We start from the raw sequence: 24,516 nt of genomic DNA on the forward strand, positions 1-24,516 counted from the left end.
CCGATTAAAAAGGCATGTCAAGAAAGGGATAACCACCTCAAACAGCCGGTGGAGTAGCCCCTGGGCCGAACACCAATAATGCCCTGTACACACGGTCAGACTTTCCGATGGAAATTGTGCGATAGGATTGTGTTGTCGGAAATTCCGATTGTGTGTGGGCTCCATAGGACTTTTTCAGTCGGAATTTCCGAGACACAAAGTTTGAGAGCTGGATCCAAAATCCGATGCACAAAGTGCCACGCATGCTCAGAATAAATTACGAGAAGAAAGCTATTGGCTACTGGCCTCTTTATAGTTCCATCGTATGTGATATACATCCCCTCATTCTGAACGATCAGATTTTCTAACAACTTTGTGCGACCATGTGTATGCAAGACAAGTTTGGGCCAAAATCTGTTGGAAAAAAATCGGACAGATTTTGTCGTCGGAATGTCCGACTGTGTGTACGGGGCATAAGACTGAATGGATGGGCAGTTCCAGTAAATGTGGAGTAATGTTCCCGGTCTTGAAGACATCTCCATCAGTGATTTGAGACCGATGGGTATATAGCATGTAGACGAGATGGTGTCATGTAACAAAAGAAGAGCACCTTATGTATGTTCTCTTTATAGCGTGTGAAAATGGAGCTCTTGGCTGCACAGTTTTCCATTGTTCAAGGGATAATTCCTCGCCAAGGTGTTCCTCCTATTTGCGCGTGTAATTATGTTTCCCCAAAGAGACCATATAAGAGTTTAAGATTATATATATATATATATATATATATATATATATATATATATATATATATATATATATATATATATATATATATAATGTCCGAGGTCAGTCCTTTCTGTGAGGGACCCGATGAGATTAAACATTTGAATGGGGATGGCGTGGAGAATTGAAGGCTAGAGGTGAAGGTAAGTGCGTGATGCCAAATTTGGAGGTAGCCAAAGAAATCACAACGGGGGTGCTGATGCTTAATTCTAAGTTTGTCAAAGCATAATAAAACCCTAGTCACTGGATTCACTAAGTGTCCATAATGAAAAAGGTTTTTCTGCAGCCATGCTGAGATCATCTGGCAAGTTAAGCTATCGGGTAATTTAAGGTTGTAAGTGCAAAGCCGTGGCTAATGAGGCCTTAGATTGAAGAGGAGTGATTCAGTTTAATTGTCTCCAAATGGTTTGTTGCAAATTCATAGTATGTACTAGGGAGGTGGAGGGAACATCAGCATAGATTGTTCGGGTGGATGCGGGCTAGCCACAGTTTTATCTATTTGGGTCCAGCGGCTATAGGCCAGGAGGGTAATCCAGGATGCTATAGCTCTCAATTGGGCAGCATAATAGTAACAAAGGGGGGTGTGGGAAGCCAAGCCCCCTTTTCGAGAGGCATAAAGTATTGAGCAGGCTATTCGGTGTTTATAATTCCATGTAAAATTTCGAAGGTCCCTCTAAAGTTTTCTAAGCTGAGCAGATGGGATGGACACTGGGAGAGTCAGGAGGCAATACAAGATTTTAGGTAATATGGTCATTTTGACCCAGGCAATGCATCTAAACCAAGATATTGGATAATGTCTTCGTTTAATCAAGAGACTGGATGGACGCGAATAGAGGTCTGAAGTTTGCATCATATAGGGATTCGTATCGGGACATAAGATACACCCCCAAATACTTAATGGCATGGGATTTTTCCATATATAATTAACATTTTCCGAAAGACGATGCACTTCTGAGGGGGGTGTATTGACTGGAAGGGCTTCTGATTTAACAGGGTTCACCTTATTTCCCAACAAGGACCCATATTCCTACAAGAGTTTATGGAGATTAGGAAGGGATACGTGCAGTCACGTTAGGGTTAGGAGCACGTCATCAGCAAATAACAAAATGTTAAATTAGCATCCCCTGACCATTATATGACTAATGTTGGAATCCTGTCGGATCTGGGCTGCCAGGGGTTCCACAAACAGGGCAAAAAGCAACAGAGATAGCGGACAACCAGTCCCATTTGAAATAGGAAAGAAGGATAGATGCTGCAAAACGTGTTTTTGATGGAAGCGGATTGAGTTGCATATAGGTGTCAAGTTTCCCTGAGGAACAGCCACCAAAAGCCCAGATATTCAAGGGTTGAGAACATAAAAGGCCAGCTAAGCCTATCAAAGGCTTTCTCAGCATCTAAACTGTCCAACAGCACTTCAGTTTTTTTGCCTGGTAATGATATATATTAAATTGATTAATCTTCTTGTGTTGTCTCCTGCCTGACCTCCTGGAACACGGCCCATCTGACCTTCATGGATTAGGGAGGGAAGGACCTCATTTACACGGAGAGATAGTAGTTTTGTAAAGATTTTCATGTCTGAATTCAATAAAGCTATAGGTCTATAATTCCCACACAGTGTGTGGTCTTTATCAGGTATTGGTATGAGCGTGATGTGCAAAGTCTGCATGTCCCGTGGGATTTCATCCTCGCCCATGATCCATTAAATAAACGGGTCATATGTGGAAATAGGCTGGCCAGAAAAGTTTTGTAATATTTATAAGGAAGGCCGTTGGGGCCTGGGGACTTGCTATTTGGGAGGAGCCTCAAAGTCTCAGAAATCTCCTCTTCAGTGATTGGAGAGTTGAGAGACTGTAAAGCTTCTGCTGGTAAAATGACCACCCCACCGATCGCAGGGTAATCTCGCATATGATCAGTGATACTTTCTTGGGTTGGCAAGTGCATTATGGAGGGGTTGTTGTAAAGATCAGAGAAGTAATTATGAAATCAGGGTAAGAGTGAAAGGTCCCAGTAGGATTCCCGAAGGGCCTGGGAGGCTGAGGCATGGGTTTGTTCACGGCGTTTAGACGCTAATAGGGTGTTGGCTTTGTTGCCCATAGTATAGCTGATGTAATCTTTGAAGGGATTTTTCAACCTTGCCTATATCTATACTCTTGAGGACTGCCAGTAGGGGGTATCATTTCTTATAGGAGATGGATGGAGGTCGAAGTTGTGAGTGTGGATTCTAAGTCCCGAAGTCTCTGTGCGGTCTGCTGTCTCGGTGGCTTGGTGTTCTTCTTCCAGGTCGTTGAGATAGCTATACATTGTCCATGTATTACTGACTTGTTTTTAGAAGGATCGAGACATGGTCAGACCAAGACATGGGCCAGATGTCTACTTTAGCGAGTTCCTGCAGGGAGGGGGCATTTATGAAAAAGTAGTCTAAGCATGCATGCGTATGAAATGAGTGGGAGTAATGGTAATTGACATTGGGTGATCCACACGCCATGCATCCAACAGAGCGAACTTGCGCGTGACCTGGCAAAATTGTTGGGACTGCCTGGAGAGGTGTGGGGAAGAGATTTTTTTGGTAAGGAATGTCTTATCCAGTGTTGGGGAGAATGGGAGGTTGAAGTCTCCTCCCATGACTAAAGTGTGGTGTGTGTACACCCTAGTCACAAAGGACATCTGATTCACATTTGGTGCATAAATATGTCAGATTGTTGCCATTTGCCACTAAGGATCAAAAACAGACCTTGGGGGTCAGAGTAGGAGGACGTGGGTGTGAATAGGGATCCTTTTTAATCAAGTTTGCCACCCCTGCTTTCTTTTTAGTGCTAGAGGCTAAGAACCCCATAGGAATAAATATAGATGCAAACTCCAGAGTGCCTCTTTTATTCAAATGTGTTTCTTGTGCAAATATTACCTACGCTCCAGAATCTCTGAAGCTCCTCAGTGCTAATTGCCTTCTAAAATTCGAGTTAAGGCCATTAACATTATGCGAGTAAACCTGTACCATGGTGAGGGCGAGGTGTAAGCAAGTAATATTGTGAATACGTGTGCTGTATACTTATCAAACCCAGAAGCCCAGCCAGATGAGTCTTAAAAAAGGAGGTGGTAGCTGTCGTACAGTGGTGTGAAAAAGTGTTTGCCCCCTTCCTCATTTCCTGTTCCTTTGCATGTTTGTCACACTTAAGTGTTTCGGAACATCAAACCAATTTAAACAATAGTCAAGGACAACACAAGTAAACACAAAATGCAATTTGTAAATGAAGGTGTTTATTATTAAAGGTGAAAAAAAATCCAAACCATCATGGCCCTGTGTGAAAAAGTGATTGCCCCCCTTGTTAAAACATACTATAACTGTGGTTGTCCACACCTGAGTTCAATTTCTCTAGCCAGGCCTGATTATTGCCACACCTGTTCACAATCAAGGCATCACTTAAATAGGAGCTGCTTGACACAGTAAGGTTCACCAGAAGATCTTTAAAAGCTACACATCATGCCGAGACCCAAAGAAATTCAGGAACAATTCAGAAAGAAAGTAATTGAGATCTATCAGTCTGGAAAGGGTTATAAAGCCATTTCCAAAGCTTTGGGAATCCAGCGAACCACAGTGAGAGCCATTATCCACAAATGGCGAAGACATGGAACAGTGGTGAACCTTCCCAGGAGTGGCCGGCCGCCCAAAATTACCCCAAGAGCGCAGCGACGACTCATCCAAGAGGTCACAAAAGACCCCACAACAACGTCCAAGGAACTGCAGGCCTCACTTGCCTCAGTTAAGGTCAGCGTTCATGCCTCCACCATCAGGAAAAGACTGGGCAAAAATGGCCTGCATGGCAGAGTTCCAAGGAGAAAACCACTGCTGAGCAAAAAGAACATCAAAGCTCGTCTCAATTTCTCCACAACACATCTTGATGATCCCCAAGACTTTTGGGACAACATTCTGTGGACCGATGAGACAAAAGTGGAACTCTTTGGAAGGTGTGTGTCCAAGTATATCTGGCGTAGAAGGAACACTGCATTTCAGAAAAAGAACATTATACCAACAGTAAAATATGGTGGTGGTAGTGTGATGGTCTGGGGCTGTTTTGCTGCTTCAGGACCTGGAAGACTTGCCGTGATAAAAGGAACTATGAATTCTGCTGTCTACCAAGAGATCCTGAAGGAGAATGTCCGACCATCTGTTCGTGTACTCAAGCTGAAACGAACTTGGGTTCTGCAGCAGGACAATGATCCTAAACACACCAGCAAGTCCACCACCGAATGGCTGAAGAAAAACATGCTCAAAAACCCTCTAATGTAACTGAATTAGGACAATTCTGCAAAGATGAGTGGGCCAAAATTCCTCCAGGACGCTGTAAAAGCCTCATTGCAGGTTATCGCAAACGCTTGGTTGCAGTTGTTGCTGCTAAGGGTGGCCCAACCAGTTATTAGGTTTAGGGGGCAATCACTTTTTCACACAGGGCCATGATGGTTTGGATTTTTTTTCACCTTTTAATAATAAACACCTTCATTTACAAATTGCATTTTGTGTTTACTTGTGTTGTCCTTGACTATTGTTTAAATTGGTTTGATGTTCCGAAACACTTAAGTGTGACAAACATGCAAAGGAACAGGAAATGAGGAAGGGGGCAAACACTTTTTCACACCACTGTATGTGGAGAGAGACGCGAGCCCAGGAGTGAAGAGCCGCAAAGAGAAAAAGATTAACATGTAAAAATAAATTGCAGTTCTTTGAACAAATAATGAAGGTCCATCAATAGACCAATAGTTCCGTATTACCGCCATTGTCTAACGGGGGCAATGGGGGAAAGTGACAACAATAAAGGAACTCCCCCCCCCCCCCCAATTTGTTTAGTGATTTAATGTCGGATACAGAACGTCAACTGCTACCTACCTGCTACCTATGATCTGGGACCTGCTAAAGAACTAGGCGGTTAAAAGCTTTAAAAGAGCTAGGGGGCAATACTAGTCAAATAAAGGAATACATGGACCTGTAGTTAGGAACTTATATGATAAAAGTTACAATCGTGGTAGTGCCTGCATCTGGGCCGGGCGCCGGCGAACCTGGCAGAGAACAGGCGGTCCGGGGGAGTGATGACCATCCTCTGCGGGTAAGGGACTACAACAAGGGGAGAAAAAAGTAGATCAGTCATTGCAAATACTAACTTTGTTAGTTACACACGTAAAGACTGTGTTCTGTAAAAGGAGAGCACAAGAGGGCATCGGCCATGACAGTTCCTCAGGCTGACCGTTGCTTGGGATTCTTGCGGGGGGAGTCAGTAGGTCGCCCCTCCTCTTCACAGAAACCCTTTGCCAGCTGGTCGATGGGGGAGGAGGAGTGGGGATAATATCCCTACCCGGGAGGCCCGGAGTTGGGATGTTCAGAGTCTCCCAAAAGAAGCGAATGTCCTCAGGGACTCTAAGGGCTTTCGTCTTCCCGTAAGGCAAAAGGGGAAGCCCCAGCGATAAGTGATGGTATTATCCTGCAGGGTGTGGAGGAACGGTTGAAGTAGTCTGCACTTCTGAAGGGTAATCCCAGGATAGATCAGGAAATAGTTGAATTGGAGTGCCATCAACAAGGATAGGTTTAATCACCTGAGCTTTGCGCATAACGTCCACCTTTTAAAGTGAACGAGTGCACTCTGCAGATGACATCTCTAGGTTTGGATGCCTGGTCTTTAGGCTTTGAAGCTCTGTGGGCACGGTCCATTGAACTCCCGAAGGCCCCGAATTCTGATATTGTTGCGATTATCAATATCTTCCAGATGGCGTTGCATGTCACAGACCATAAAGCGGTCGTCTGTCTGTTGAGATTGAACACTGTGGACAGTAAGCTTAGTGGATTGCAAATCCTCTTCCAGGTCCTCCACCGGATTGGCCAGCTGATGGAAGTCCACTTGCAATGTTTTTACCTCACTGCGGCAGGCTTCTTTGACTTCAGAGATCAGCAGCTTAAAGCGAAGTTCTGACAAAAAATAAAAAATAAGTCAGCAGCTACAAATACTGCTTGTGTGAAAGGGACCTAAGGCCTTGTTCACAGGGCAAACACAGCGTACCTCTACAGGTGTTCCATGCATCTCTGAAATTTTTCCAGAAAATCAAGTATTTCTCACAGAAAAGTATACATGTTATATATATGTTATGTATACATGTAACACATGTTTTTCTATACACATGTTTATTCCCTTTGTGTGTATTGGAACAAAACAAAAAAAGGGAGGAAAAAAAGCAAATTGGACAATGTCACACAACTCCAAAAATGGGCTGGTCAAAATTCTTGGGCCCCTTAACTTAATATTTGGTTACACACCCTTTGGAAAAAAATAACTGAAATCAGTCTCTTACTATAGCCATCAATAAGCTTCTTACACCTCTCACCCGGAATTTTGGACCACTCTTCCTGCAAACTGCTCCAGAACTCTTATTGGAAGGGCGCCTTTTCGCAACAGCAATTTTAAGACCTCTCCACAGGTGTTCAATGTGCTTTTAGATCTGGACTCATTGCTGGCCACTTTAGAACTCTCCAGCGCTTTGTTGCCATCCATTTCTGGGTGCTTTTTGACGTATGTTTGGGGTCATTGTCCTGCTGGAAGACCCAAGATCTCGGACGCAAACCCAGCTTTCTGACACTGGGCTCTACAGTGTGACCCAAAATCCTTTGGTAATCCTTAGATTTCATGATGCCTTGCACACATTCAAGGCACCCAGTGCCAGAGGCAGCAAAGCATCACTGAACCTCCACCATATTTCACTGTAGGTACTGTGTTCTTTTCTTTGTAGGCCTCATTCCATTTTCGGTGAACTGTACAATGATGTGCTTTACCAAAAAGCTCTATCTTGGTCTCACCTTGTCCACAAGGTGTTTTCCCAGAAGGATTTTGGCTTACTCAAGTACATTTTAGCAAACTATAGTCTTGCTTTTTTATGTCTCCTGCCATAGCGTTTAATTTCATTTAAATGTCGACGGATAGTTTGCACTGACACTGATGCTTCGTAAGCCTGCAGGACAGCTTGAATTTCTTTGGAACCTGTTTGGGGCTGCTTATCCACCATCCAGACTATCATGCATTGCAACCTTTCATCTTCCATCCATACCCAGAGAAATTAGCTACAGTGCCATGGGTTGCAAACTTCTTGATAAAGTTGCGCACTGTGGACAAAGGCAAATCTAGATCTCTGGAGATGGACTTGTAACCTTGAGATTGTTGATATTTTTCCACAATGTTTGTTCTCAAGTCCTCAGACAGTTCTCTTATCCTCTTTCTGTTGTCCATTCTTAGTATGGCACACGCAGACACAATGCAAAGACTAAGTGAACTTCTCTCCTTTTTGTATCTGCTTTCAGGTGTGATTTTTATATTGCTCACACCTGTTACTTGCCCCAGGTGAGTTTTTAGGAGCATCACATGCTTGAAACAATCTTATTTATCCACAATTTTGAAAGGGTGGCAAGAATTTTGACTAGCCCATTTTTGGAATTTTGTGTGACCTTATGTCCAATTTGCTTTTTTGCCTCCCTTTTTTTTTGTTTTGTTCCAATACACACAAATGGAATAAATATGTATAGCAAAACATGTGTTACTGCAATAGCTAAACAGAAAAAGAGGCAAGGGGGGGGGGGGGGATTTTTACGGTGCTTTCATACCAATTAAATACAGAAAAATTACTAAAATAAATTTTATAATTTATTGAAGTACAATTAAAATATCGCATGTAGTGCAATAGCACAGAAATCTCTATAGACAGTTTTTACATAAGAGGGGTCCTAGAAGCAGAAGATGGAATGTTGACAGCACTTTATCCCAACATGTTTTGCTTTGGCTTCATCAAGGGAAGTGCGAACTAATGACAAATTTAAAGAGGATAATAATGAATAAAACAATTAAATACATGCAGTGAAATATAGATCAGAAACCTTCCATGTAAAGATTCTACAAGGAGGCGCTTACCATCTGCTGCCTGAACCCCCAGACACACTGAAGGCCAACCACTAAGTATGGAAAAATGTATGACCCTACGCCCACCAATAACCACCCATCAAAGGAAGGCATAGACGGAGGTAAGCCGAGGCTAGAAGAATAAATGAAAAAATATAAAAGAGCTTATGGAAATTATTTGAAATTTAAAGTAAGGAATCAAAATATTTTTACTGGTAAGTAGGCGTAAAAACCAGATAAAACTTTATTCGCCCTTCCCTCAATTGTTGAGGAAAATATATTAAAGTTGTTTTATCTGGTTTTTTATGGCGCAGATGAGTGACCATTGGCACACTTCTGGAAACAGACTTTTGGTTTGCATACCAGTGATCGGCAGCCTGCAACTGATAAGTGAGCATGAGTGGAAGCTGCTGATGGCTTATGTTGACCGGTATCTTGGCCAACATGCACAGATATCCATTAACAGGATCCGCAATAACTAGGCATGGTTACCTTTTTATTAACTTTTATGTTTTTTGATATTTATCTATTGTATGGGGATAATACTGTACTGTATATACAGATTTATTTAAAAGGTGTGTCAACATCATCATTTTATATGCAAAAGGCATAAGAATTAATACAATAGAAAAAATGAAATTGCATTACATTATGCTAATTTTTTGCTTTTATGTTTACTTTCATTTTTATTATATTTTCATTATAATTTGTACGCATCTGGGCTTTGGAGATTGCCTCTGGCTGTCTCATGCATTGGTCCCTTTTACCTTTTTGTAGAAGGGGCGTATACTGAGTATCTCCTATTTAAGAAGAGATGTGGTACACAGACTAGCTTTGTTATGAAGAAGAGCGTTTGTTCCTTGAAGTGTGTCAGTTGGCAAATGTATGCGATGTCAGGGTGATATGATCTTCACCTCTCATAGAACCCCCCTGACACTTGGGTTGTTTTTTTACATCACTGTTTTAGCCTTTGACTATTATGAGTATGCACCCATTGGTTATTTCTCATCAATAAATTAACTTTTGGTAATACATTTCTTTTTATATCTGTATTGATCACAATCAGTGGTAAAAACTAAGTTTTTGCATCTACGATTGATGAAGCAGAGAGTAGCAGTCCATACATGTGTGAACTCTACCTTAGAGTAAAAATGGTACATTCTCCATTTATGTTCAGTAATGAGGTGCATCAATGTGGTAAAGTCACTCTGTGAATGTGACCGACGATTTTTTTACATACAAAAACCCCGAAGAGATTTGTTGGCATTCAGGTTCACCTTCGATTATCACAAGAAGATTCTCTTGCATCCCTTGTTTGATAGATTTATTTCAGAAGTTTTGTGATGATAATCATGTTTTGTTTATATGCGCATCAATTCATACAAACAGCAAACACTGTACTAATGGATAGAACAGACATGGAACATGGAAAAATGTACATTAGAAATATCACTTATAGTCACTTGGAATTCAGTGGAGTTTTCCTTTTATAAATAAGACACTAGCACAGAACAACATTTTATATAAACATAGCTTATAAACAATAGTGTGTATTCAGAGAAGTATGCTTTTATCTATAAAGTTTCATGTGTATTCCATTTTTCACATTTGTCTGATGCACAAGAGTTGGAATAGGGCGATTCCTGGCATAAATAATGCTTACTGTTCTTCTGCAAGCCCTTAGCACTGCTGAAAGTTTTTAAAACGAACACATCTTATTGAATGGCCTCATGCAGTTTAGTGCATACATTTTTAACACGAAAGATGAAGAGTGAATTATGGGAAACTTTTCATATAACACAAGCTTCATCTACCATACATATTTCATTTAGTTTTGCATGGAAAGGTTTGTCTTAGTCATGTCATTAATGGCATCTGAAATTGTCCGTTGCCTGGCTGCTATGTGTATTCTCTTGTTTCGGTAGTTGAGTCATTGACCTGGAATGTGTATGCAGATTGGGTTCAGAATTAATGTTCATGATATATACATGTTATCCTGTATATATCAAGCATGTTGGTTAAAATGTATTTTTATACTACCTTCACTAGGTTTATTATCTGTATTGTTGGGTACAATATCTCTATCGATTCTCCTCTGTGAATTATGAAAAACCTGAGTTAATGTTCCTGTAATCTGTTATTTAGGGTATAGGAGCAGAAGAGAATAGCTAAAAAAAAGACATATTTCCCTTTTTAAATTGGACATTTCTGTTGCTGCATACTGTAGATTTTGTAAACATTGTTAAAAATAGTTTATCTAGTTCCCACAGCAATATCTCTGCGTAGATATAACTTTAATATGCAATTATCTCATTCATACAAGAGTGAATAAATGAAGCACCAGCTGCAGTGATGTATATGTTTGTATTCTTTATGATAGTAAAGAATAATAATTTATATTTGTCAATTGTACATCATAGTATGATTGATCAAAGAAACTCTATTGAACTTTTGGGGCAATAAGACTTGCATTACAATACATTTTCCTATCTGTGTTAATAAATATATCAACTGACAAACACCTTAAAAATAAGCCTTGAATCCAGTAAGATTGGGATTCCTGTCTTGTCACCATTACTTGTTTATGAAAGGAGTTCAGTTTTTACTGTTCCTTTCAGGTCTGTTCCAAGCAGCCAATTTTTTTTTTTCCATTGTCACAGCTTCACTATATGTTGGTGTCAGTAGTTTTTTTGAAGACAATATTCTGGATCAGATCCTATCATCTTGTCTTCTTTCTCCACAAGACTAGAATCTGCAGTGAATGGAAAGAAACATGTTTATGTATAACTGGAGAACATTTTCTGAGCATGTTTTTTCTTCAGTCCTTTCAGCTGTATGCAGAATATAATTTGACCACATGCATACTGATGTCTGTGTCACATGGCAAGCACAGCAGACTGCAGTAAATATCGGCAAAAATTTTGTGGCGAGGTTGAAGGCAAATGTTTTTTGCATTCTATACATTTTTTTTTATTTTTTTTTACAAGCCCGTATTTCTCCCCATGTTTTCCAAATCACAACTTTTGTCAAATGTAAAGCAGTTATTAATCTGATCTAAGAGCTATCGGTGCAAATTAAGCCCGGTTCACACTATTGCGATGCCAGACATTGCATGTAATGCGCAGCGCACTGCTGTTCACATTACATGCGATGTCTGTGCGGGTGCGATGTCAGCCCTACAGATAGTATGGCTGATATCGCACCGCATTCGGTGCAAACACGCACAGGACCCTTTTTTTCAGTTCGGACCAGAATCGGATCACATGTGTGTTCACAGATATCCGATTCATGTCCGATCTGTCAGTTCACAGTGCGATATGAGAGCTGAAATGGGGGTGGTGTTAACATATAATGACACTCCCCAGCAGTTCACATATGGCAGTGTGAACTGCTGTGTGTTCTGGGTGCGATGCGGGAATCCGCAGTTGATTCGCAGGGTTCTTGCATCACCATAGTGTGAACCAGCCCTAAAGGACACAGAGCAGTGCTTTCACCATTTTGTTTCAGTATGCTTCATACCCTCCCTGGGGGCTCAGTAGCTGCCTGATAGATGTCTGCGGGTGTGCAGTCTTTTCTGTCCACTTTTGTACTGTTTAGGACTCTTTTATATATATACAGCATGTATATAGCTGTATGGTACTATCCAACTCTGCAATTCTGTGGGTCAGATCTCATGCCGAATATGCTTTTCTTTTTTTAACTTTCTTGCCAGTTTTTTTTTTTACTTTTAGAATGTACTTTTTTTCCTAAACCTACCCAATTGCTTGACTTAGGATTAGCATGCAGAGTGCATAACTTATTTGTGCACAGCTACTTGGGCAAATTTAGGTAGGAGCCAATTAAACTACTAGCATGCCTTTGAAGCATGGGAGGAAACCAGAGTATCCTGAGAAAACCTATGCAAGCACAGAATATTGGGGCATAGTTAAAAGCGTAATTTATTGTTATTATTTTATTGACGAATGTATATTAACTTCAATAGGTACGTTTCTACATGGAAATACGGCGGCTTTGCAAAATTTGGAATTTTCATTTGGTTTAAGGGTAAAGTAAATATAAATCTATTAAAGTGGCAGCTGCAAACCCTGGTCAGGACACTTACCTGACCAGGGATCCAGCAATGTCCTCACCCGAGCCGATTCATCAATTGGCTTTGGGAGCAGGCATCTTAGGTAAAGAAAACCGGCAGTAAAACCTTCCGGAGCTGCAGTGTTCTGAGACCGGTGATGTGTCCAAGAAGACTGCGGGAGGAAGGAGAAGGTGGCGACCATTCCACACAGATTGCCATTGCGATCTGACCAAAAATGGGAGCAAGTACCTGTCAAAACCAGGTAACCCCCCTCCCCCTCCCCGAGGGTTGGCCAGATGTGGCAGTGGAGGAGGGAGAATGCAAACAAGCTCAGTTTCCCCTTTTGCATGAAGTTCCGCTTTAAGTTGCCGATGTGATGTCCCAGTGATCTCCTTCCCTAAAAACTTCTGTTCTGTGCCTGTCAGTGTGCCAACGTTAGCACAAGTTGTCGAGGAGAATGACAGGGTAATGTTACAGGTTACATGCCATGTATAGTGCTTAATAATATCCCACACAGGCCTTAACCACTTGCTTACTGGGCACTTAAACACCCTTCTGCCCAGACCAATTTTCAACTTTCGGTGCTCTCACACTTTGACAATTACTCAGCCATGCAACACTGTACCCAAATGAATTTTTTGTCGTTTTTTTCCCACAAATGGAGCTTTCTTTTGGTGGTATTTGATCACCTCTGGGTTTTTTATTTTTTGCGCTATAAATGAAAAAAGACCGAAAATTTTGAAAAAAAAACGCATATTTCTTTGTTTCTGTGACAGAATTATGCAAATTATTCATTTTTCTTCATAAATTTTGGCCACAATATATACTGCTACATATCTTTGGTAAAAATAACCCAAATTAGTGGATATTATTTGGTCTTTGTGAAAGTTAGAGAGTCTACAAGCTGTGGTGCGAATCGCACAAAATTGATCACATCTGATGTACTGGTGGACTATCTCGCTTCTTGTGACCCGAACAAGTCAGGAAAGTACAAATACCCCCCAAATGACCCCTTTTTGGAAAGTAGACATTCCAAGGTATTTAGTAAGAGGCATAGTGAGCTTTTTGATGTTGTCATATTTTTCCCACAATTCTTTGCAAAATTAAGATTTTTCATTTTTTTTTTCTCCACAAAATTGTCATTGTAATAGGTTATTTCTCACATGGCATGTGTATACCACAAATGACACCCCCCAAAAATTCTGCTACTCCTCCTGAGTATTACAATACCACATGTGTGGGACTTTTTCACAGCCTGGCCACATAGAGAGGCCCAACATGCAGGTAGCGCCATCATGTGTTCTAGGAACATAAATTACACATCTAACTTGTTGACCTTTTATTACACTTTTGAAGCACCAGGACAATGACACGTGACACTGATGACAGATGGCACTGATACGTGGCAATGATGACACTTATACGTGGCACTGATGACACATGGCACTAATATGTGGCACTGGTGACACGTGGCACTAATACGTGGCACTAATACGTGGCACTGATGACAGATGGCACTAATACGTGGCACTAATACGTGCCACCGATGACAGATGGCACTAATACATGGCACCGATGACGCGTGACACTGATGACAGATGGCACTGATAAGTGGCATTGATGACACGTGACACTGACAACAGATGGCACGTGACACTGACAGGTGGCACTGATGACAAATGGCACTGATACGTGGCACTGATGACAGATGGCACTAATAAGTGGCACTGATAACAGATGGCACTATGTGGCACTGATGACACGTGGCACTGATGACAGATGGCACTTATACGTGGCACTGATGACAGATGGCACTGGCGACAAATGGCACTGACAACAGGTGGCACTGGGGGCAGATGGCACTGGGGGCAGGTGGCACTGGGGTGCATGGCACTGGGGCAGGATGGCACTGCTGGGGGAGGATGGATGGCACTGCTGGGGGAGGATGGCACTTTTTTTTTTTTTTTTTACAAAGCGAAGCAGAACGGCTGCCGCTGCAGCCGTTCATCTCTCCCCTCTCACACTCTGTGTGAGGAGGGAGAGCGGCGCTGAGAGATGATCTCATATGTTTACATATGAGATCATCTCCCATTGGACATGCCGATCACGCTGTACACGGCCGCTGTGATTGGCAGTTTACAGCGATCTGTGTTTGCCTGTCCCCGGGGGACACAGCGAACACAGAACTTCCGCGATGCGCGCCCGCGGGTGCGCGAATTGCGGAAGTAAACAATAGGACGTCCAGGGACGGCCACCCGGACGAACGCGCCTGCTCTGCAGCCGTCATTTGGCTATAGGGCGGGGCGCAAAGTGGTTAATTATAAACATTTAGGTTTTCATTGAAGCTGTTGGCTTGGACTTTGACATGATGATCAGCAATGCTTTACATGGAAATATAGAACGTATTACCTGTCATCGGCAATCTTTATATTATGAGGCATTCCCATCCCTGTTCATGATTGAATAGGATTTGTCATGTTATGTCCTGGCAAACACTGATGAGACTGAATGCTTGAATGCCTCTCATTCTCACTTGGAGGCTCTGAACTGGAGCCCATGTCCTCAAAGATTCTTTTTAGCTTCCTCCAGCTCTCTCTGAGAGCTTTCCTGTATTTTCTAAAATAAAAAAAATATATATTTTATACTTGCATAGCAACTTGTGGCAAAACCTGGACAAAAAAACATAATTATCTGTATCCTTGATATATTTTGATATACCAAAATGTATTTTGCAAAACAAACATTTGATTGGTAGGGAGTTTGTTTTTATAAATAAGTACTTCAATCTAGGGCAGTGTTTCTCAATTCCAGTCCTCATGGCCCACTAACGGGTCATGTTTTCAGGCTTTCCATTATTTTGCACAGGTGATTTGATCAGTTTCACTGCCTTAGTAATTACCCCAGCTGTTTCATCTGAGGGAAATCCTGAAAACATGACCTGTTACTGGGCCATGAGGACTGGAATTGAGAAACACTGATCTAGGGCAACACTATAGAGCAGTGATGGCGAACCTTGGCACTCCAGATGTTTTGGAACTACATTTCCCATGATGCTCCATTACACTGCAGAGTGCATAAGCATCATGGGAAATGTAGTTCCAAAACATCTGGGGTGCTAAGGTTCGCCATCACTGCTATAGAGGGTTGCAGGGGGGTCCTGCGTCTGGAAAGCTAGAGGTAGCTTTTTCTTAGTTCTAGTTATCCTGCAACTTTAGATTCCGCTTCTAGAAGGCTTATGTGAATGATAAAGGCAATTGTTTGCATTGTATTAGGAATAAATAAAATAGGGGTTTGCTATGGAAGCCAATTGGTTTAGCATTAAATAGGAGATGAGCTTTCACAAATTTTTTTAAAGGCGTTCCTAGCACAGGGCATCCTCACTGGGGATATTTACAGATTGTGGGTAGGGGTAAAAATGGAATAATAAAAACCACATTGTTATTAAAGCTCCAACAAAAGCAGCTACTGTACATCTACACTTTCTGGTGAAAGTAAATCTGTGTCACGGGCTTTAACCAACCCACTCCATAACCCCCAAAAGTTATATACTACCCTGTTCGCACTTCTGCCAGAACCCTGTATGTGGCTTGCTGGGAGCTGCATAGTCACTGCTTCCATTTCTCCTGTCTGGTCCATTTCTTCTCCTTATTCATGGAGAATCTCTCGTTCTTTCCTATGAAGAGGCTGTCTATTATGCATCCCGACAGTGGACATGGGCTCTATAGAAATAAAATTTTTATGCACATGTGCAGAAATGGGAATGAACCAGACAGGACACTTTACAGCAAAGATATATCAGGAGTGAGGACAGGTGAATATATGACTTTGGGGTGAGAATTCCAGGGAGAGGGCAGTAAGTTAAAGTAAATAGTCTATAAAGGTAACACATACATACTATATGTTCATAATATAAAGATCATTTTCACTGAAGGTGATCACTGCATTTTAACATACACAATTTGTATTGTACAAGTTTATGACAGGTTAAAGTGCTACTAAACCGTAAAATCAGTCTGTATATGCAGAATAGCATATGTGCTCATGCTCAGTTTGGTCTCTATTGCTGGAGAGAGCATTTCGTCTTGAGCTGAGCTTTTCAGGTAACATGATATGACATTACACATGTGGGTGTGTATTCGGAGCCTAAATCACAGCCCAGTCCCTCCTTCCCTCCTCATGCCCAGTAATTAAAAAAAGAACACAGTGGGTGGAATGTTACTTCTTGATTCATGGAGGATCCGCCTCCCATAACAGCACATGGACTGCACTTTACCATGTGACAATGGTATACAGATCAGCCAAAAAGGTATATAGGCAGTATTTTAATGTAAAAAGAGGATTTATAAGCTGTGGCCACTGGAGGGGGGACCGATTGGCTATTTTCATATTAGTGGGTTTAGTAACGCTTTTAAAACGGGAATCCACCCTAAAGTGGAACCTCCGCTGATCGGATCCCTCCCCCCCTCCGGTGTCACAATTGACACCTTTCAGGGGGGAGGGGGGTGGAGATACCTGTCAAAGACAGGTATTTACACCCACTTCCGGGCATAGACTCCCGTGGGAGTCTACGCCATTTCCTGCCCTGCCGCGCTGTCTGCTGGGACACACACGGGTCCCAGTGACAGCGCGGAGATTTCCTATTGCGCGGCTCAACTCGCGCATGCGTAGTAGGGAACCGGGAAGTGAAGCCGATTCGCTTCACTTCCTGATTCCCTCACCTAGAATGGTGGCGGCAGCAGCCGAGGGCCAAGCGATCGATCGGCCTCGGCTGCCGGCATCGCTGGAACCCGGGACAGGTGAGTGTCCATTTATTAAAAGTCAGCAGCTGTAGTATTTATAGCTGCTGGCTTTTAATATTTTTTTTTTTGGTGGAATCCCTCTTTAAAGTATACCGAGCAAACAAGCAGGACAAAACTCTGGATAGCCGCACACTGGAAAAAGACTTGAAATCCCATCTTTAGTTGAAAAAACGTGGGTCACATCAAAACAAAATCAAAAAATCCACAGCAAAAGGAATAACAGGATACAGGAAAATGCTGACGCGTTTCGCACCGTAATCAGTGCTTACTCATAGCTAACCATCTTTCAAGCAAATATCAAATATATAGCATAAAACATAAAAAGAGGAAAGGAATATCACATAATTGAAAGATTGAAGGCAATTGCATACAGCTGAATCACACTTGCAATTAGATCCTAGCATGTGCTGCCTAGCAGTGAAAATACTCAAGAAAACTTGAAATAAAGCACAAAAAAAATGTTTTTGACCAAAAATCTAACCAAAATGTAACTCTTAAGGCCCATACACACGATCAGACTTTTTGACAACAAACATGCAAATTAGCTGTTTTGGAGCAACATCCCACCGTGTGTACACTCCATCGGACAAACTTTTTCAGTTTTCATCTGACTTTTGTTGGCTGTGTGCGAACGGACAAACTTTCTAGCAACAAAAGTCAGATGGAGCAAAGTCTGATCGTGTGTACAGAAAACCATAGGACTTTTGTATAAAGTACAAACAGGCATGCTCAGAACCAATGCAAAAGATCAGACAACAATACAGAAGTTGGCCAAAGGTGGCGGTAAAGAGCAGAAAAACCACATGATTTGGTGAAAGTTGGCTGATAAAATCCTGCCGCCTGTATGCAATACAAGTTCTCGGCCGATGCCCTTTGTACAAAAATCCACAGGTAAGTTTGTACAAAGTCTGATCGTGTGTATGAGGCTTTAGTGAAAATAGAAATGATGTAAAAGATGCTGCAGGCATACACCACCTTATACAGGTATGTATGTCTGTATGAAATAAGTGGGATAAGTGAAAAAATGGACCAATAGGCCCTAGAAAGTGAAATGAAAATATTCAATTTTATCCAAGATGAAAAATTATTAAATCCTGTGCAAGAAAAAGAGCAAAAAGAAAATGAAAAATTAGAGTGGGTGTAGGATATAGACTTAATGATAAAAAAAATCAAACGCATACACAGAGGGACCTGTGGAAACGTTAAATATATGTATAAATAACACAGGTGCCACATGTATAATCAGTATATGGTGTCCGGTGAAAAAGCACATCCGTGAGTGTGTCACATGATAAACCCCCCCCCCAAAAAAAAAAAAAACGCAAAGTGGTCCTCGGCCACCACCTCCACCACTTCCGGGTATCGCGGCTCCAGCGCTGTGACTGGTCAGAGCTGCGATGACGTCACTCCCGCTCATGTGCGCTGGTGCCGCCGCTAACAACATGATCGCAGTTAGAAACGGCACGATCGCCGCTAGAAACGCCACACTCAGTGCACCTGCACCCGATGTCTACGGCACATGCGCCATAGACATCGGTGCCGCTATTCTTGCAAATATCTCCTAAACCTTTTAGGTTTGGGAGATATTACTTGCACCTACAGGTAAGTCTTAATCTAAGCTTAAAGTTGTTGTAATGGGTTTACAACCACTTTAAACCACGTCAAAATGAAAAAAAAAAAATCCAGTTTTATAAGAAAGGGTAAACCGTGTTATACTGTATATCAAAGTACAGGTGAACAAAAATACAGAATTTAGGTATGTGGATTCTTTCTCACCTTTGTGCAAGTGTATTCACCCAAGGATTTATACCAGATGTCAGGACTACCAGCCATATTGAGGTCATCTTTACTATAGTAGGTACATTTTGAGCGTAAAAGATTTCATAGAAACTAATGGTTACTGATGGGATCCAACACACCAGCAGATAAACTAAAAGAGTAAAACAAATTAAAAATAATTATAGATTGTAAATAGACATAAGTAATTTAAGTTGCATAGCATAAAACCAATGCACATCTGAAATACATTCAGTATATGTGACCTATTTCTTTTACCAGAATTGTTTAATATTGTTCAGCCAGTTAGGTTTATTACTTAGCCCTGCTAAACTAGCTTGGTTCTCCCTGCTATGAGTGCAGACAGAAGAGGAGGAGCCAAGATTTCCGTCAGGGAGACTCCAGAAGGGGTGGTAAGGTGTCACTCTGTACAATATAATTGCACAGAGCAGGTACGGTAAGTATAAACCTTTTTTTTATTATTTTAATAAAACAAATAGACTTTAAAATTATTGTAAAGTATAACTAAAGGCATTTTTGTTTTTAGATTTGGATAGAGGGGTGAGGGGTTAGAACCACTGCAGATTTGTATTGTGTCCCTGTTAGGGATATTTCCTCACTTTAATTGCCCTGATCAGTGGTGACACTGGGAACAAAAGTGAGAGTTAGGTTTCATTTGTGTATTTCACCAGTAAAAATCTGCAGATTCCTGCAGCTGGAAATGATAGATGTGTGAGAATAGCTGTGTACAGTGGGTGATTATTTGGCGATATAAGACAGATAGCAGATGAAAAAACTGATAGTGGTTTTAGCTCTCTCCTACTTTACCATAAAAAAATAAAATAAATAGGCTTTTGAAATACTTTACTGCAATGCACAGTTATACACAACATTGCCCCTTTCTGTGGGGGTCCCCCAAGGCTCTGTTCTTGGACCCCTTCTCTTCTCTATCTATACCTCCTCCCTTGGTCACCTGATAACCGCCCACGGCTTCCAATACCACTTATACGCCGATGACACCCAAATCTATCCGTCTATCCTCACCTCACTCCTTCAGTCTCCTCTCGCATTACTAACCTGCTAACTGACATATCAGCATGGATGTCACACCACTTCCTTAAACTAAACCTCTCTAAAACTGAGCTATTAATAATCCCCCCTGCACATGCCCCCCTCCATGACTTTTCCATCAAAATCAACAATGCAACCATCAGGCCCTCCCCTCACGCCAGGGTACTAGGTGTAATCCTAGACTCTGACTTGTCATTTCAGCCCCAAGTCCTATCGTTGTCAAAAGTTTGTAGATTTCACCTCCGTAACATCTCTAAAATTCATCCCTTTTTAACAATTAAAACTACCAAGATCCTCATTCACTCCCTTGTTATATCTCGCCTTGACTATTGCAACTCCCTTCTCATTGGCCTGCCTCTCCATAGGCTATCTCCTCTTCAGTCTATCATGAATGCTGCTGCCAGACTTATCCACCTTACCAACCGCTCAGTGTCTGCCACCCCTCTCCTCCAATCCCTACACTGGCTCCCAATCACCCAGCGAATTAAATTCAAAATACTAACCACCACATACAAAGCCATTCACAACTCTGCCCCGAGCTACATCACCAATCTTGTCTCCAAATATCACCCAAACCGTCCTCTCCGTTCTTCTCAAGACCTCCTACTCTCAAGCTCTCTCGTCTCCTCCTCCCACACTCGTCTCCAGGATTTCTCCAGAGCCTCTCCAATCCTCTGGAACTCGCTACCTCCACCGGTCCGGCTATCCCCTACTCTTGCTACCTTCAGACAATCCCTGAAAACTCATCTATTCAGGGAAGCCTATCACGTCTCAAACTAATCTCCTACCACTTCCATAAACTCATTCCCAACAGTTATAACCTTCTGTACCACCTGCCCCACCCTTTTAGATTGTAAGCTCTTCTGAGCAGGGTCCTCTTAATCCTTTTGTATTTAATTGTATTGTAACTGTATTGTCTCCTTTTATATTGTAAAGCGCTGCGTAAATTGCTGGTGCTATATAAATCCTGAATAATAATAATAATGCGTGTTAACACACCATAAAGTTGTAAATAGGCCCTAAGTATTAACTGTCTCCCCCTCCCGAGACAGTATTCGGTAGGAACACCTTTTGGGTTCAATTATACCTTCAGTTCTTTTGGTGTAGGTCTCTACCAACTTTGCACAACTTGCAATTTTTGCCTTTTTTTTTTTTTTAAATGACCCTAGCTCTGTCTGGTCCTCTGGAATCACATGCGTTTGGCTCTGTCCAGCATGCTGTCCTGATTCTGACTTTTAACAGCAATGACTTTCTTCTCTACATTTTACCCATAAAACCCAGCTTTGTGAAGTGATCGCCCTATAGTGAAATTTGATTGTTTCTTCCAACCACATCTTTGGATTTCTTCTTTTGTTTCCTAGTTACTGAGATTTAGGAACTGGTCTTCTGTAGGCAGAGTGTCAGATGCGCCATATTGCGCATTTGGATTTCTTCTGTTTATAACTCAAGCCTGGTGTGCTTAGTCACACAAAAGTGATTCCATCTCACCAACAGGAATTCTTGTGCTATGCTTAAACAGAAGTGTTACATTGTTTTGCAAGTAGTAAATACCATAACTTCCCCCTGGTCCCTGCTCCTATAACTAGTGCCTTCTGTGTCCTCAAGTATTTGGTAAATGACAGGGCTCTGCCTCAGGTAAACCATCATTCTGTAGAAGCCAGGCCTCCTGTTCATTCATAGCCCAGCATTGTTTACTCTTTACCATGTGTGTCAGGCAGGCATGCTGTCTGATGCTGTTATTATTATTTTTTAAGGAAGAGGTGTAAATGGAGCTTTTAGTGTAACGTACAAAACAGCATCAGAATTTGTCTGTGACTCCAGCAGCATCCATATGTGACAAATTCATGATGATCTGTCCACTTTAATTATAATAGTTTCATAGTTAGGTTGAATAAAGACACAAGTCTATCCAGTTCAACCCGAGCGAGTGTCTATAATTGTCCCTATCCCTGTACATTGCACACTCACATTGGTCCCTACCCTCAAGGAGCCCACAATCCAAGGTCCCCATTCATATACTAGGGCCAATTTTGGACAGAAGCCAATTAACCTACCTGCATGTCTTTGGATTGTGGGAGGAAACCGGAGTACCCGGAGGAAACCCACGCAGGCACAGGGAGAACATGCAAACTCCAGGCAGGTAGTGTCGTGGTTGGGATTTGAACCAGCGACCTTCTTGCTGCTAGGTGAGAGTGCTAACCACTACACCACTGTGCTGCCCAATATACCTGGAATAATATACCTGGAAAAGCATTCTAGTAGGTGTCTGCAATCTATATTAAACTTTTTAAACGCTTAAAGGTTAACTAAAGGTTCAGTTTAAAAAAAATATATAAATAACAAATACAAACATGTCCTACTTACCTCTTCTGTGCAGTTGTTTTTTTTTACAGAGTGATCCAATCCTCCTCTTCTGTCCCGCAGCAGCGCTCCTGGCGCCTCCTCTTCTCGAGTGCCCCATCGGAGAAGCGCTCTCCCTTGGGGCACCTGTGCGGGCGCGCTCCTGTGTCCTGCTGCTGCATCCATTTACACAGACAGCAGGACTCAGCTTCACCCCCCCCCCCCCCCTCCGGTCTCGTCATTGGATTTGATTGACAGCAGCGGGGGCCAATGGCTGCATTGCTATCTATCCAATCAGGACCCGAGACACCAGCTGGAGTGGGTGTGCTTGTCCCTGGCACAAGAATGAGCAGGCTCAGGGAAGTAAAAGGGGGGCTCTCTGGGGCTGGTTCACTACAAGAGGTTTTTCACCTTAATGCATAGAATGCATTGAGGTGATAAACCGTTTGCTCAATGACCATTGCAGGGGCTGCACCAACAACTCTGGCAGGAAGATCATGCCATTGGTCCCTAAGAGCCCTTTCACATCGAGGGCGTTTTGCAGGCGCTATAGCATTAGAAATAGTGCCTGCAATCCGCCCTGAAACTGCTCCATTCATTCCAGTGTGAAAGCCCCGAGGGCTTTCACACCGGAGCGGTGCACTGGCAGGACGTCAGGAAAAGCCCCGCCAGCAGCTTCTTTGGAGTGGTGAAGGAGCACTGTGTTTACCGCTCCTCCACCACTGCTCCCCATGGAAATCAATAGGGCAGCGCTGCATCACCACCGGCAAAACACCGCTATTGCGGGCTGTTTTAACTCTCGGCCACTAGCGGGGGTAAAAGCGCCCTGTTAGTGACCGAAATGCGCTGAAAATCTGATGGTGAAACACCGCTAAAAATAGCGGCATTTTACTGCCGACGCTATGGGCTCAGCAGTGTGAAAGGGCTCTATGATGTAAAGTACTCAAATAACAGGTCTGGGTTGAATAGTACTTTATTCCTCTAAGCCCATTCTATCTGCTCCTCTGTTTTATGTTTGCTGGAGAATGTGTTGAGGAAGGGGGTGTTAAGGGAACACACTACTTTGCCCTGCATGATCACACCACAGGTTTACATAACCACTTACCCACTGAGCACTTAAACTCCCTTCCTAACCAGACCAATTTTCAGCTTTTGGTGCCCTCACATTTTGAATGGCAATTAGTCATGCAACACTGTACCCATATGAAATTTTTATCCTTTTTTTTCACACAAATATAGCTTTCCTTTCTTATTATTTAATCACCTTTGGGTTTTTATGTTTTGCGCTATAAAAGAAAAAAGACCTAACATTCTGTAACAATGAATTTTTCTTTGTTTCTGTTATATGATTTTGCAAATTAGTAATTTTTCTTCATAAATTTTGGCCAAAATTAATACTGCTACATATTAGAGCTGCACAATTCTGGCCAAAAAGAGAAACACAATTTTTTTGCTTGCATTATAATATCACGATTCTCTCACAAGTCTCGCGATGTAAAATCTTTCACGTTATACAAAAAATAAATAAAAAATGGGCTAACCTTACTGGTTCGTCTTTTTTTTTTTTTTTCATTCATTAAAGTAATTTTTTCCAAAAAAAGAAAGACCGCTGTGCAAATACGATGTGACATAAAATATTGCAACAACCATTTTATTTTCTAGAGTGTTTACTAAAAAAATATATGTGTGTGTGTGTGTATGTGTGTATATATATATATATATATATATATATATATATATATATATATATATATATATATAATATATATAATATATATAT

The 24,516-nt window shown here is 41.8% G+C and overlaps 2 protein-coding genes across 3 annotated transcripts in view; one reads left to right on the forward strand and one right to left on the reverse strand.

The window, feature by feature from the left end:
- SEC23A (SEC23 homolog A, COPII component) overlaps positions 1-24,516 on the forward strand; it is a 256,161-nt gene that overhangs the window by 120,348 nt on the left and 111,297 nt on the right. The window lies entirely within an intron of this gene.
- The window catches only part of LOC143943216 (adenosine receptor A3-like), a 33,857-nt gene continuing 19,329 nt past the window's right edge, over positions 9,989-24,516 (reverse strand). The window contains exons 3-5 of the mRNA XM_077464833.1: positions 19,326-19,479; positions 15,160-15,366; positions 9,989-11,433 (exon numbers count right to left, since the gene is read on the reverse strand). Coding sequence (XP_077320959.1) covers positions 15,204-15,366; positions 19,326-19,479 — 317 coding nt within the window. The 3' untranslated portion in view covers positions 9,989-11,433; positions 15,160-15,203. The remainder of the gene's footprint in view (positions 11,434-15,159; positions 15,367-19,325; positions 19,480-24,516) is intronic.

This window comes from Lithobates pipiens, unplaced genomic scaffold (genome assembly GCF_037356315.1).
Source record: "Lithobates pipiens isolate NorthernLeopardFrog02 unplaced genomic scaffold, aLitPip1_a1.2 Scaffold_30, whole genome shotgun sequence".
NCBI lineage: Eukaryota > Metazoa > Chordata > Amphibia > Anura > Ranidae > Lithobates > Lithobates pipiens.